The following is a 14,109-nucleotide window of genomic DNA, read 5'->3' as shown; positions in this document are numbered from 1 at the left end:
AGTGTATTCAAGGCTGTTTTCCACTTTCTCTTCTATCAGGCTCAATCTATCTATTTTTATGTTGAGGTCTTTGATACACTTGGACTTGAGTTTTGTGCAGATTGGTAGATATGGATCTATTTGCATTCTTTTACATGCTGGCATCCAGTTAGACCAGCTTCAAATGGTGCTGGTCTTTTTTTTTTCCATTGTATAATTTTGGTTTCTGTGTCAAAAATCAGGTTTCGGGGGGTGGGGGGAGGTGGGCAGTGGTGCACGCCTCCAATCCCAGCACTTGGGAGGCAGAGTCAGATTGCCTACAGAGCAATCCAGGACAGGCACCAAAAACTACACGGAGAAACCCTGTCTCAAAAATAAAATACAATAAAATAAAATAAAATAAAAAATCAGGTGTCCATAGGTGTGTGTATTTACATCTGAGTCTTTGATTGGGTTCCATTGATCCACCTGTCTGTTTTTATGCCAATGCCATATAGTAAAGGCAGGCTCTTGTGTATCTCAGGCTAGCCTTAAACTCTTAGTAGCTCTTTTAACATCTTTATAAAAACATTTCTTTATATGTGTGTGTGTGTGTGTGGATGCATACATGACACAGCTCACAAGTAGAGGTCATAGGACAACATGCAGGAGTTGGCTCTTTCCATCCGCCGTGTGGGTTTCAGGGATTGAACTCAGGTGGTTGAGCACATGGAGCATTTTTCCCTGCTCAGCCACTCACTGCTCACACCTTTCTAGAAAACACAAAACAGCAGCGACATCAAAAACCAGTTTAACCCTGTCAGATTGCCCCACTTTTCAGAAAGGTCTTGGCAAGACATCTCCCTTCTTCTGGTGTGTGGAGCATATCATGGGGCTTGGGGTGGGGCACAGCCTGAAAAGAGATGGAAAATGGAACAAACAGGAGGTCCTCAAAGCCATGGCAGGTGGCACTGGTTTGCTATATGTTGTCAACATGGACTGGGATTGTGGATGTGCACCACACCCCTGGCTTTACACATGGGCACATTTGAATGATCGTGCATGTATAGTCTCAGGAGAGTGAACCCTGTTAACTTCATTGGTTACGTCTCACATCTGGAAACGTGGATGCTACCCTACCCTGCCCCGCCCTGTCAGATACTAGTGTTCCCAGCTACACTAACGGTCATTCTGCGGGGGCGGGGAACAACTGTCGAGCTGTGGAGTTAGTGGTTTTTGTTCACAAGACCAGTGGTAGTCTCTGAAGGGATGCTTAGGCATGTTGAAAGTGTGATTCATATTGAAATTGCACTTAAAAGATATGAGACTAAACTGGCATGTTGTGTTAATTTAGGCTTGGTCTGAGTGAGTGGTGGAGCAGTGTGAACTTGGCACACTCTTCTTTCAGGGAGCTGAAGACCACAGATAACCCAGGGGACAGCATTCCGTGCAGTCTAGTTAATAATTGTGGCCCAAGTCCTCAGCCTTCTCAGCTCCGCAGACCCCCACTTAGTGTGTTTGCGGTCAGCAGGCTCATCCTGCTGAGCTGGTCCCTGAGCCGAGGCAGCAGAACCCTGCACATATCTCTGTCAACCTTGGGACCACCCCCTTTCCACAGACCACCCTAAAATGTATCAGAGGGTGAGAAAACTGAAGTCTCCACCCAGTGTCCACTGCTTTAACCAAGATGATAGTACTAGTTAAGTAGATCTGAAACTGCCCAGCCTTTCCGTCCTACCAGGCTGTGCCTATGAAAGCACACAGTAGGACTTATTCCTTTGGGCTATTCTCTGAGTTACACCATGTGCACCATGTAATTCATTTGGGGTTGTTCCATCACCCTCGTTAGTTCCCTCAGAGCCCTTTATGATCAGTTCTCAACTAATTCCACACACAGCCCAGGCATCCACTGCCTCACTAAGGGAGGTTTCACTGTGGCATCCTTCCCTTGAGTGTCCTTAAATTTTGTCTGCTTTTAATCACACAGTAAGACTGTAGACAGGCAACTTGTACCTGAGAACTTCTGTACAGTGCTCTCGACTGTACCAGGCACTAGGCAAGATGACCTGGTCCTCAAAGGGAGGAAGAGGCCAGTGTGCAATTACAGATGTGGAAACAAGCATTTCTATAGTAACCATCCCAAGAGCTCTGGTGGAGCTCCCTCCCATATTTAGTTAACCCAAAGTTCTCTGCCCTAAATTCCCTCCTCTCCTGGAATTATAAAATCAGTAGGTAATGAGGATGGAGCTTCATCGTGTACTCACAAATATGCCACTTACTTATGTTTCTAAGAAGGATGATCCTTCAGGAGTGGACATGGCATGGCATTTTTGCTGAGGAAGTTACCTTGACCTTAATTCCCTTCAGTGAACTTTCATGTGTGGTGTTGCATGGCAAATTGTCACATCACTAAGTAGCTGGGCCTTCACGGTGTCGCTCTTCTTCATTGTTGGGAGCTTACAGCTCCACCTGGAGACTTCAAAGAACTAAAGCCTTTATTTCCATCCCTACATTTGACACAGTATCTTGCACCTTATAAGAGTAACATCAGCTCTCTGCATCCCAGGGTCGCCTGCATGGTGCCACCCAGGCCAGGGGCTGGCGCCTGCCAGTCAGCCCTCCCTCACTTGGCTGCCAGGCTCCCCACTGCTTCCTCTAACTAAGCACCCCAGTTCCTTAAAGTGAGCTCTTCCTTCTTTGAGTTTTTTTTTTTTCCTGAGCTGTGAACCCCGTGTAGGGAAAGAAGGGGAGACACTAAAGTGTGGTCTAGCTAGAAAAAGTCACCCATGTGACTGCGGACACCTTCAGAGCTCAGTGTGGCTTTAAACAATGGGAACAAACGGGAGGAGGGACTTGCAGGGGCTGGGCCATATAGCCCTGCTTGCTTGCCCCTTCAGATTCCCTGCCCCAGCTGTGAAGCAGAGGGTGACAGCTGGGCCTTAGGTCTGCTCACAATATTCCAGATTAAATTTGAAACCTGAAACTGAATGCTTTGCCAGGACAAGGAATGGAATGAAATTTCACTCCTCTCAAAGGAAACGTCTCAAGAAAAGATGGGGCATCACGAGAGCACTGTGCACATGCTTACAGCTTGTTTACAGCCTCCTTCCCGTCAGGTAGAGAGAAGCCTCCCTGGGTCTCCTGGCACTTTGCAGATGTCCCTTTGCATCCTGGGTAATTTGTGAACCCATGTGCTGGGCATGTATCCTAGGGGTTTACTGGACATTTGGGGCTCCAAAAATGGCCGTGTATGGCCACCAGACCCAGAGTCTGGAGGTGAATGAAGACAGTAGGGGCCCTTTGCTTCCTCCAGGTTGGCTTTAAGGTCTCACGACGGGTGGAGTGTCACCCGCTTGCTATTTGTGAGGACACAGGATCACGGTAGGCTCCTTGCTTGGCTTGCTAACTGGTCCCAGGGGAAGATGCCAGTCCATGTGTGAGCCACTGTTCTCTGGAGTATTACTCCTTTCCTGTGGTGTAGAGGCTGCTGCTGTGTCAAGCCTTGGCACATGAGTGTCCAGGTCAGTGATTCATTTTACTGGTTATGCTGCCTTGAAACCACAAAGGGAACTCACTAGTGTCCTTCCTTATCTTAAGGTGCCACAGGGGCTGACACTATCAGTCAGTTCCCCTCTTCCAAATGGAGTCAGTTCCCTTTATAGGCACTAAGCAACTCTTCAAGGCTATACTTTTAAAATATTTTAAATGTTTTCTACTGAAATGAGGGAAATTATGTTCCCCTCAAAAATATATTTTACAAAAATTAGATAATGGCTGGGAAGGTGGCTCCATGTGTAAAAAGCACATGTGTAAAAAGCACATGTGTAAAAAGCATGGCTGCTGCCAGGCCTGACAACCAGGCCATCCCTTATTCCCACATGGAGGAAGAAGACAGCTGACTCCCATGAGTTGTCCACACCCACACCCACACACACACACACACACACACATGTACACAACACACGCACACACACGTACACAACACACACACACATGTACACAACACACACACACACGCACACACACACACACGGAATAAAGTACAATAAAAAATAGAGTAAAAATAATAAGACTGAGGAAAAAGACAGCTGAGGTAGTGTTTAAAGCTACAACACTAAGAATCTTTATGATACACTGACAGGTTTAAAGACGAGAGAAATTCCTAGAAATAGGTGTCCTGGGAATACAGGACCTCATGCCCCACATCTGCACGCACTCTTGTGCGCACAAGAGCAAGCTGCAGCGGAGCAGGTAGGTGAGGCAGGCAGGGCTGCTGAACACAAAACAGAGAGCATGCAGATGCAGGGGCAGCACGTGGGGAGTCCTCAGGCTCCACCTTCAGCAGCTGTTCTTTGCTGATAGGAGCCATTAGCTCTGGGGAAATGCACATGAACCAGCAAGTCCTGTGTGTCAGGATACTTGTTCCCTGATAACACTGGAGGTCATTTGTCTTCCAGACTGCCCAAAGTCGATTAACCCTACTGATAAACAAGACTGTTTCTTACCCTGCTAGGTAGAAAATATGAAGCTCTTTGCTATTGTTGTGGTAAAAAGACAAGCCAAAAACTATGTAACACTCCATCTTAACCTTTGAAGTGGAGTGTTAAGAAACAATCCAAAGCCTTGCAACAGGCCAAGTAAACATACCACTGAGCTACATTACCAATCTCAATTCAGTATGGTGAAACAGACCTCTAGAACTTGTGTGTGTGTGTGTGTGTGTGTGTGTGTGTGTGTGTGTGTGTGTGTGTACACCATAGCATAGTATGGAAGTCAGAGGACCATCTTTGGGAAACTCTCTCCTTCCATCATGTGGGTCCCAGAGACTGAACTTGGGTTGTCAGCAGCCACCTTGACCTATTGAGCCATCTTGCTGGCCCTCCAGAGCTACTTTTCAGTGTGCAAAACTGAAGCACCATGCCTGCTAGATGCATGGCCTCTCCATCTCCTCAGCCCCTGGTCCCCCGATCCTGCTTTGTGCTTCTGTGGATCTGACCACTGCACACACTGCAGGTAAGTGCGGTCTTCTTAGAGCTCATCTACATGTGACTGGTTTGTCTCACTGGCATAAGGAAATCAATACCTTTGTACAGTTTCTGTCCTTGTCATGTGATGTGGCCCCTGGTCCCTTCCTGTTCCTGAGCAAAAACTAACCCTGGAAGGCAAATGTTCTGTATTACCAGATGGTAATCAACAAGGGAGAGCCTCCAGGCATCACAGGCCTGAGTGTCTCCACGGTGTTATTTCTAATGTTGGAGAGGTTTTAAAGCTCATGTTGATCATCCCCTTTCAGAGAGCTCAGAGATACGCTCAGCAAGTCTTAGAGAACGAATGCAGGCCCAGCTTTGCGAAGAAAGCCATGGCTCGGTTATTTGAGCACAGATACAGCATGAACTTGGAGCCTTTTGTGCAGAAGGTTCCCAGGGCCAATGAAGCCGAGCTCAAGTATGACCCTCCTTTTGGATTCCGGAAGTTCTCCAGTAAAGTCCAGAGCCTCTTGGATTTGCTGCCTGAGCATGACTTTCCTGAACACTTGAGAGCCAAACACTGCCAGCGCTGCGTGGTTATCGGGAATGGGGGCATCCTACATGGACTGGAGCTGGGCCACGCCCTCAACCGGTTTGACGTGGTAATAAGGTATCTGCTCTCAAAACCAGCCTTTGTCTAGACTTTGGTCTTGTACTCTGGGCCAGTGCAGCTCTGGGGACAGAGAGGAACCCTGGAAGCTCTTGGGGTCTTGAAACAAAACCACAAATGGCCAGGTGTCCCAAACTATTTATTGGTTATCCTAGATTCAAGGAATATGCTGTGGGCTGGAGTTTCTTGCTAAGCCTTCCAGAAGAGGGAGGTATGGAGGGATGGGAGCGCTTGGTAAACAGTACTGTTTGTTAGGCAGGGGCTACAGGATGGTACAGGATGAGAGGATGATGGGGGACACCTTGCTCGGGAGCAGGGTCTAGGCATAGTGAGCCCTGGGAGGCAGTGATGGCAAGGATAGACAGCCTCTAGGGTAGTCAGAACTCAACACAAGCAGTAGACAGCTATCCTAGAGTTCTGACATGCCTACTGAAGGGGGTTGTTCATTTGCTTGTTGGTTTGAATTTGGGGTTTTGGTTTTTTTGAGACAGGGTCTCTGGATAGCTCTGACTGTCCTGGAACTCACTATGTAGACCAGGCTGGCCCTGAACTCAAAGTGCTGGGAGTAAAGGTGTGCTCCACCACTGTGCCCAGAAGTTCTTTTCTTAGGCTAGGGTGTAGCTGAATGGAAGAACGCCTGCTTTCAATACACAAGGCCCTGGAGTCCATGATAGCGCAGGAAAGAAAAAGGGGTTCCAATGGCAAATGTCAAATGTCCCCATTATTAGGAAGAAAACAATAGCTCCCCATAGCAAGAGTAAGCAGCCACTGCTGATTTGCTGTGCTGCCTCTCACTGTTGCTCTGGACATGTGCTTGCATCTGTGTTTCTGTCTCTCTAAAGACTGATTTTGGTTTTTTGTTTTTTTGTGTGTGTGTATGTGTGTGTGTGCGCGCACGCACATGCATGCAAGTGCCCATGGAGGCCAGAAGAGGACATCAGAAGTTACAGGCTCTTGTGAGCCACCTAATGTGGGGGCTAGGAACTGAATCGTGGTTCTCTGGAAGTACAGCAAGAACTCTTGACCACTAGGCCATCTCCCTAGCCCTGCCTTACAGAGTATTTTGAACTTACATTTATGATTAGTTTCTGAAGTCATATCTTAAAACTCCTCTAGAAGAAGATAAATTATTTGGTGACCCTCTTGCCAGACATTAGAATGTTCCCATCTTTTTACCTTTTAATATGAAACTGCTTTGTGTATTTTTATTGACATGTCTCTTTGTCCAGCTCTGATTAGTTCCTTAAACAAGTTGTTTAGAGTAGAATCGATGTCTTCCAGGCCTGGGTCTGTTTTTCCGACCCTTGGTACACTGCAGTAAATTAACCACAAGAGAGTGGGAACAGAGCCTAGGGATGAAGGTGGGACATGCGTGATTGGGGGTCACACACAGAAAGTAGAAACAGTCACAGAGGACTGGATCTGAGCGACATATTGAAAAGTAATTGACAACCCCTTTTAATGGTTTGAAAACTAATGTCAGGTGATGCCAAGATTTCTACTCCAGGGGCCTTCAAGGGCAGGGAGGTTTCTGTGCATCGGGAATAGTGAAGGGTCCTTGGAGCCTAATTAGAAAGATTGGTTAAGAAGCATTTTTATTTTCATAATTTTGTGGGAATAGTACAAATAATTCCCATTTACCTTCTCCCAGATTCCCTGGTTGACCACACTTCATCCATTTGCTTATTTTCCCTGTATCTATACAGATGTTCCTTAGCTTTTGTGGAGGCTTCCATCTGCACACCCAGCATACATTTCAGTCAGGAATGCATTAAGCGGGCAAGAAGGGTAGCTCAGTGCATAAGGCTCTTGCTGTGGGACTGGAGTTCAGGTCTCCAGTACCTGAGTAAATGTCACGCGGGTGTGATGGCCCACCTGTAAATTCTGTGCTTGTGAATTCCAGGCTCAGAAGGCAGAGGCAGGGGATCCCATGGACAGCCTGATTAACTAAACTAGCCATACTGGTCAGTATAACTTCAGTAGAGAGAGCTTGTTTCAAGTTGGAGAGCATTTGAGGAAGATTCCCCATATCAACCCATTCATGCATGTAAGGGGAAGGGAAGAGTGGGGATGCGCTGACTACCCCTAACCTACTAGACAGCTTAGTATAGAATGCCAGGCATTCCCCTCATTGTCCACATGGCTATCACTCTGTGGAACCCTAAAAAGTTTCACACCACAAATGTTACAAGCCCAGGAAAAGACCAAAATCCCAAGTTCAGAATTAGGCTTCAGTCAAATGCACATTGCTTTGAACCATCATAAAATGGAAGGATTTGAAGTCGAGCTGTTGAAAGTCGGGTACCATCTGTACTGTTACTCTGCTGACCCCTTTTTGAAAGTTGCAAATAGCAAACCCTAAGAACTTGAGTATGCTTCTCTTGAGAATAGGAAAACAATACTCAGGATCAGAAAGTTAACATGATAAATTAGTAAATTGTATCTAATCTACAACTATCTATTTATAGCAATGATGCCCTACCTTTTCAAAACAGAAGAAAGAAAACATCCGGCCAGTGGCATGCTTTGGCTTTTAATAACCAGGGGACTAGGTGTTTAAGGTCTGGAAGAGAAAGTAGCATGAGATAGAAAGGCTGACACAGCTGTGTCTGATGCTTTTATGAGATTTCAGAAGACCGTTAACTAGCCAGGCACAGTGGCATAGCTCTGTAACCCCAAGTACTCAGGAGACTTTGGAGTTCTGGCAATAACTCTTAATTATCTGAGCAAACAGGAGATTTTTAAAGGAAGTAATGTCCAGGAAAGCCCCATGTTAGGGTTGACTAAGCTTGAAATACTAGGGCATGACAGAACTGCTTGAGTTGACAGTCTAGGGTTTGATCTGGTGTTCCATCATGGGCTTCAGGCTGTATTCAGCCAGTGCCCTGAAGGACAGCGGTGTGTAGAGCACCGAGGCCCTGGGAGGGACGCCAACTCCAACAGTGTCCTGATTCATGGAGGACATGGCATAGGGTATTGGGATGTCATATGGTGTGACAAGATGGTTGATGACTTCCTTTGTCAATTGTTCTTTTTTTGTTTGACTAGGTTAAACAGTGCACCAGTCGAAGGTTATTCCGAACATGTTGGAAATAAAACTACTATAAGGATGACTTACCCAGAGGGTGCGCCACTGTCGGATGTGGAATACTACGCCAATGACTTGTTTGTTACCGTTTTATTTAAGAGTGTTGATTTTAAGTGGCTTCAAGCAATGGTAAAAAATGAAACCCTGGTAAGCATTCAGAATTCTTCTGGAAATCCAGCATTGGTACAAAGTGAGAGCATCTTGAATTGCAACTATGGACTTTTATTTTTAAATAGACACAATAGCATACATACTTAGTGTTGTCTTTGAAATATTCTCCCTTTCTGTAGGAACCCCTCAGAACTCTTCTGCACCTTTGATTTCAGAACCTGATTAAGAATTGGCACATGGAACTGAAAATGTAGCTCAGTCTATAGAATGCGTGCCTAGCATGCATGAGGTCTGGGTTCAATCCCCAGGACCACATAAAACTGGCTAACAGGGTATACACCTATAATCTCAGCATTTGGGAGGTGGAACAGGGGGATAAACTCCAGGACATCCTCATCTACATAGAGTTTGAGGCCAGCCTGGGCTACATGAGACCCTGTCTTAGAAACAAACAAATAAATAGACCAAAACTAGAAAAAGAATTTTATGTGAAAATGGTGGTCGGCCAGGCGGTGATGGCGCACGCCTGTAATCCCAGCACTCGGGAGGCAGAGCCAGGTGGATCTCTGTGTGTTCAAGGCCAGCCTGGGCTACCAAGTGAGTTATAGGAAAGGCGCAAAGCTACACAGGGAAACCCTGTCTCGAAAAACAAAAACAAACAAACAAACAAAAACAAAACAAAACAAGAAAATGGTGGTCATTACTAAGAGAATATCAACTTTAGACTACGCTCTCTATTCTGAAGTTGATTACCTTGTTCTCCAGACATGGACTTAAATGACTTTTAGTTAGTTCAAGAAGTGAGATTTTCCTGGATGAATGTAAACTGTGCTGAAGATTATACATATAATCATCCCAAAGATGTTCTCCAAAATGCTGCAGGCAGGGTCCTCTCATTGGAATAAATAAGTCCAAAGCATTCTGGAAGGGCAGAGGCTTCCCCTTGGTCAAGTTCTTCTTGTCGGCCTTTCCAGTAATCAACTAATGCTACTTTGTAGTTCTGTCCATGAAAGTGAAATAATTTTCAGAGCTCAGTTACCAAGCTGATCACAAGTAGTTATCTCCAAAACTAACAAGATAGGGTTCACGGAGATGACTCAGAGGGTAAAGGTGCCTGCCACCATGCCTGACAACCCAGCTTCAATCCCTAGGAGCTCTGGTAGAAAGAGAGAAATGATTCCCAGAGATCATCCTCCGCACACATGCAATACATGGTTAAAATCCACATTTTTTAAAACTAGTAGGCCATTCTACGTGATGGAGCAGTTTATATGTCCAGAACCTGATTCTCTGTGGATTATTGTAACCTTCTGGATTTTCTATTGCATAGAATTTCTAATGGGAAAATGAAGTGACCTATAGTCATTTGCTAAGCAATTTTATGGGACTAGGAAATAAAATCAGTGGGAAGTGGGTGTGAGGTGAGAACCCATTCAGCAAGGCACTCACAGCACTTACCACCCTTAAATTGAGCCTGTTAACTGGCCTTCCCTGGGAACACGGTGGCTGTAGACTGTAGACTCAGGTCGTCCTTGGGGAATTTCTTCCTCAAGCAAACAAGCTGGTTTTGTGGTTTCTGTTCAGGTCCGCACCACCTTTGTAAATTGCAAGTTTCAGGGTTACATTATTGGGTAGATGTACTGGATTTCCATGCATTTAGATAGATGACTGCACACTAGGGTGCAGGGTCCAAGGCCAGTTGGAGTTGTGCCCATGACCTTAGCATGATTCACAGTGAATGCCTTCTCACCCTCCAGTGACAGGATGATGTCACCAATCATCCCCAGTGATTGCTTGCATTCTTTCCTCAGCCATTTTGGGTTCGGCTCTTCTTCTGGAAGCAGGTGGCAGAAAAAATCCCACTCCAGGCAAAACACTTCAGGATTTTGAACCCAGTTATCATCAAAGAAACTGCCTTTGACATCCTTCAGTACTCAGAACCTCAGTTGAGATTCTGGGGCCAAGATAAGGTATTTTTGTTACTACTCAATTAACTATTCTCTGTGTACAAGAAAAATGTTTAAGTTTTGTGTGGGCTTATCTTACACCCCTAGAAACATCTCTAGTAGGGAAACCTATTTATTGACTAGACAAGTCCATTATCATTACACCCCTTGGAGCCAGGGCTCCTTGTGGTTTAATTAGCCTTCTTCCTAGATGTACTCTTTGGTATAGTGACACTTAGGTTACCGAGATGTTAATTAAGGTATCTTTGCCCTGGCTACATTCAACTGCCAGACACTAAGAGGCACTTTATTAATACAGAACCTTTGTAGATATTTTATCTCTACAAGATACTAAGAATTGGTATTTACCAACACTTTACAAATGATGGTGAATGAAGTCAGACCTCTAAGTGCTTTTCAGTCTGGCCCCACCCCAGACATTCAGACTTCATTGATCAGTGTGGTGGTCTGTACATGGAGATTTTCAAAATTACCCAGATGATTTACTTTCCAGCCTAACTTGAGAACCTTTGTGTTCTAGGTTTCCATTGTGTGGGTTGTTAACCTGCAATTAGCATGTGCTGCCAGAAGAGGGTGGTGTGGAGCATGCTTTTATTGTAGCCTGACCCATGTCTTTAAAACTTTTAAGACCTGTATGGAAATCCTTCTTAAACAAGAGTTAGTTGAATCTATTTTGAAAGGAATAAATATAGCCAGGGAGAGTGACATGTGTAATCCAGCACTCCAGAGGCTGAAGCACGAGGTCATGGTATAGAAGTCAGCTTGGGTTAGATGGCAAGACCCTATCTTTAAAAAAAAAAAAAAAAAAAATCAGACTGGGATGAAAGTTGTCCTCTGTCCTCCAAGCATGCACAGTGGCATGTGTGCATGTGCACATGCACGCACACACACCCCTTAAAAATATAAAAAGACAAGTTAGTTAATTAAAATTTAAAAATCAAGGAAGAACAAATGTCCTTAATTCAGGTCTGGCTTAGCTGCTGTGTATATAAAAATGGTCTAGGAACAGCAAATGGTTAACATTAAGTGGGACATTAGCAACAAGTAGGGATGTGGGAGAAAAGAGAATTTAATAAGGGAGGGTGTGTCCCACAGAGGGATGGGTTCTAGAAACCATGCCCTGGGAAGGACCATGGAGAGACCTGATAGATCCTTACACCGTACATACAGGTAACACACAGACCCAGCAGGGTATAATTAGGAATATATATGTGTATATGTGTACACATATGCAGACAGGAAAAAGAGGCTGTGAGTTTGCAGGGGAGTGGGGAAGGGTTGTGAGAGGGTTTGTTGTCATTGTCACAATTTCAAAAATTAAAGTAGCTGAGTAGAGTGGCGCACACCTTTAACCCCAGCACTTGGTAGGCTGAGGCAGGTAGATCTCTGTGTGTTCTGGGACAGCCAGAGCTACGTAGTGAAATTCTATCTAGACAAAAATAAAAATTAACAAAGAATTAAAGTATTTTTTAAAATGAATAAATGGAATAATCGGTCTGTGTTCTTTTCAGAACATTCCCACGATGGGCGCCATTGCTATTGTCTTAGCCACACATCTGTGTGATGAAGTCAGCTTGGCAGGCTTTGGATATGACCTCAGTCGACCCAGGATTCCTCTCCATTACTTCAACAGTCAGTGCATGGGCGCCATGAACTCACAAGCCATGCACAATGTGGCCACAGAGACCGATTTCCTCCTGAAGTTGATCAAGGAGGGTGTGGTGAAGGACCTCAGTGGGGGCATCCACTGTGAATTTTGAGCACAACAAACCTCAATTAGAAATGCAGAGAACTGTGGTGAACAACCCCCACTTGCATTTCAGCCTGCAGCTACTTTGATGTGCAGCTGCTGTTTTTAAACTTTTAATTAAAAAAGAAAACAAAAGCAAAAAAACAAAAAGCCAACAACAAAATGGTTTAGCTCTTCCCACTGTTTTGCCCTATTTATTTGGAATCTGTGTTGGGTTTTGTACATTTTTATAAGTTAATTTTAAGAATGGGATTGGAAAGACTTCAAAGAGAATCATATGGAATGATACTTTATTATTTTAAGGAAGTAATTTTAATTTGCAGAAACTACGCATGTCATCTGCACAGTGAGTAGTAGGTGACGAGGTGGGAGGAGAGGGCCTCTGTCCCTTGGATGCCCGATTCTGGATTCTGCTACTCTATTTGGTAGAACTGATGGCAGAGAAACTTCCTGCTTCCTGGATGAGGGCTTACTCACCACCACTGGCAGGCATAGGAAGTTGGGAGCCACTAGACAAGCTCATAACCCCTTTCTGCGCTCCTTCTTCTGCCAGAAAAGTCATAGCAGCCAACAAGAGCGAGCAGCAGCCTGGAGGTTGCTGGTCGGTGAGCTACTGTTTGCTGCATACTGTGATGTTGCCTCAGGCTGCAGAAGCCATGTCTTCCCACACTGTCAGGACACTTTTCAACTTCAAGAGAAAAATTTTTTCTGCCCTTCCAAAGCACTTAAGTGTTACTTAAGACACTGTCTGAGGCAGCACATCGAAACTGTGACAAAGTCTCAGTTGTCCAGAGCCATGGGGAACGAGCCCTTTCCATGGATGATCACATTTCTGAAGCACTGGAGTGAAATCTTCCCATTGTTAGAACTTGCTCATTTAAAAAAAAAAAAAAAAAAAAAAAAAGATTTTTCAAATGCCTGACTGTGTATATCAAGCAATGTCAAAAAAAAAAAAAAAAAAAAAAAAAGTAAAGAATAAAAGCTTTTGAGGAACCTCTGTGATCTAGTTACTTTGTTTGTTCCATCATTCGTTCATCTTTAGGAAAATCTCTGGCAACTTATTCAAAGAAAGCTTTAATTTGGGGCTCAGGGTTCCAGAGGGTGAGTCCATGACCATCATGATGAAGAACGTTGGAGCAGGCAGGCATGGTGCTGGAGCAGTAGCTGAGAGCTCATACCTTGATCCACAGACATGAGGTAGAGAGCTAACTGGGAAAGGGGGCTTTGGGAACCTCATAGCCCACTCCAAGTGACACACCTCCTAACAAGGCCACAGCCCCTAGTCCTTCCCAAACAGTTCGGCCAACAGGGGACCAAGCATTCAAATAATGAACCTATGGGGACCGGTCTCATGCAGACACCACTGCCTTGTCCCCAAAGCTGTAGCTTGTTTTTAGTGGCTTGGTGTCAGAAAGTGTGTCCATCTGCCATGCCTTTGTTTCCCTGGTCCCTCTTCGCGCATGCTGTCTGGCGCCCCCCTCTGTTCACTCCCCTGCCCTGCAACCCCCAGGGAGACGTCCCCAGTGCAGGAATGGGGAAAGGGAACAAGTCAAGGCTGTCAACCCAAAATCCCATCTCCAGGACTGTAGGCTGAAGCC

At 45.1% G+C, this 14,109-nt stretch overlaps 1 protein-coding gene across 4 annotated transcripts in view; it reads left to right on the top strand.

Annotated features, from left to right (window-relative positions):
• The window catches only part of St3gal5 (ST3 beta-galactoside alpha-2,3-sialyltransferase 5), a 53,775-nt gene extending 40,366 nt beyond the window's left edge, over window positions 1-13,409 (top strand). For all 4 annotated transcript variants that reach the window (XM_036181604.1, XM_036181600.1, XM_036181602.1 and 1 more), the window contains 4 exons: window positions 5,252-5,595; window positions 8,644-8,830; window positions 10,606-10,764; window positions 12,273-13,409. In XM_036181604.1, the coding sequence (XP_036037497.1) occupies window positions 5,318-5,595; window positions 8,644-8,830; window positions 10,606-10,764; window positions 12,273-12,521 (873 nt within the window). In that variant the 5' untranslated portion in view covers window positions 5,252-5,317 and the 3' untranslated portion in view covers window positions 12,522-13,409. The remainder of the gene's footprint in view (window positions 1-5,251; window positions 5,596-8,643; window positions 8,831-10,605; window positions 10,765-12,272) is intronic.
• The last annotated feature ends 700 nt before the right edge of the window (window positions 13,410-14,109 follow it).

Source organism: Onychomys torridus, chromosome 3 (genome assembly GCF_903995425.1).
Source record: "Onychomys torridus chromosome 3, mOncTor1.1, whole genome shotgun sequence".
Taxonomy (NCBI): domain Eukaryota; kingdom Metazoa; phylum Chordata; class Mammalia; order Rodentia; family Cricetidae; genus Onychomys; species Onychomys torridus.
This window is presented reverse-complemented; position numbering and strand designations above follow the sequence as displayed.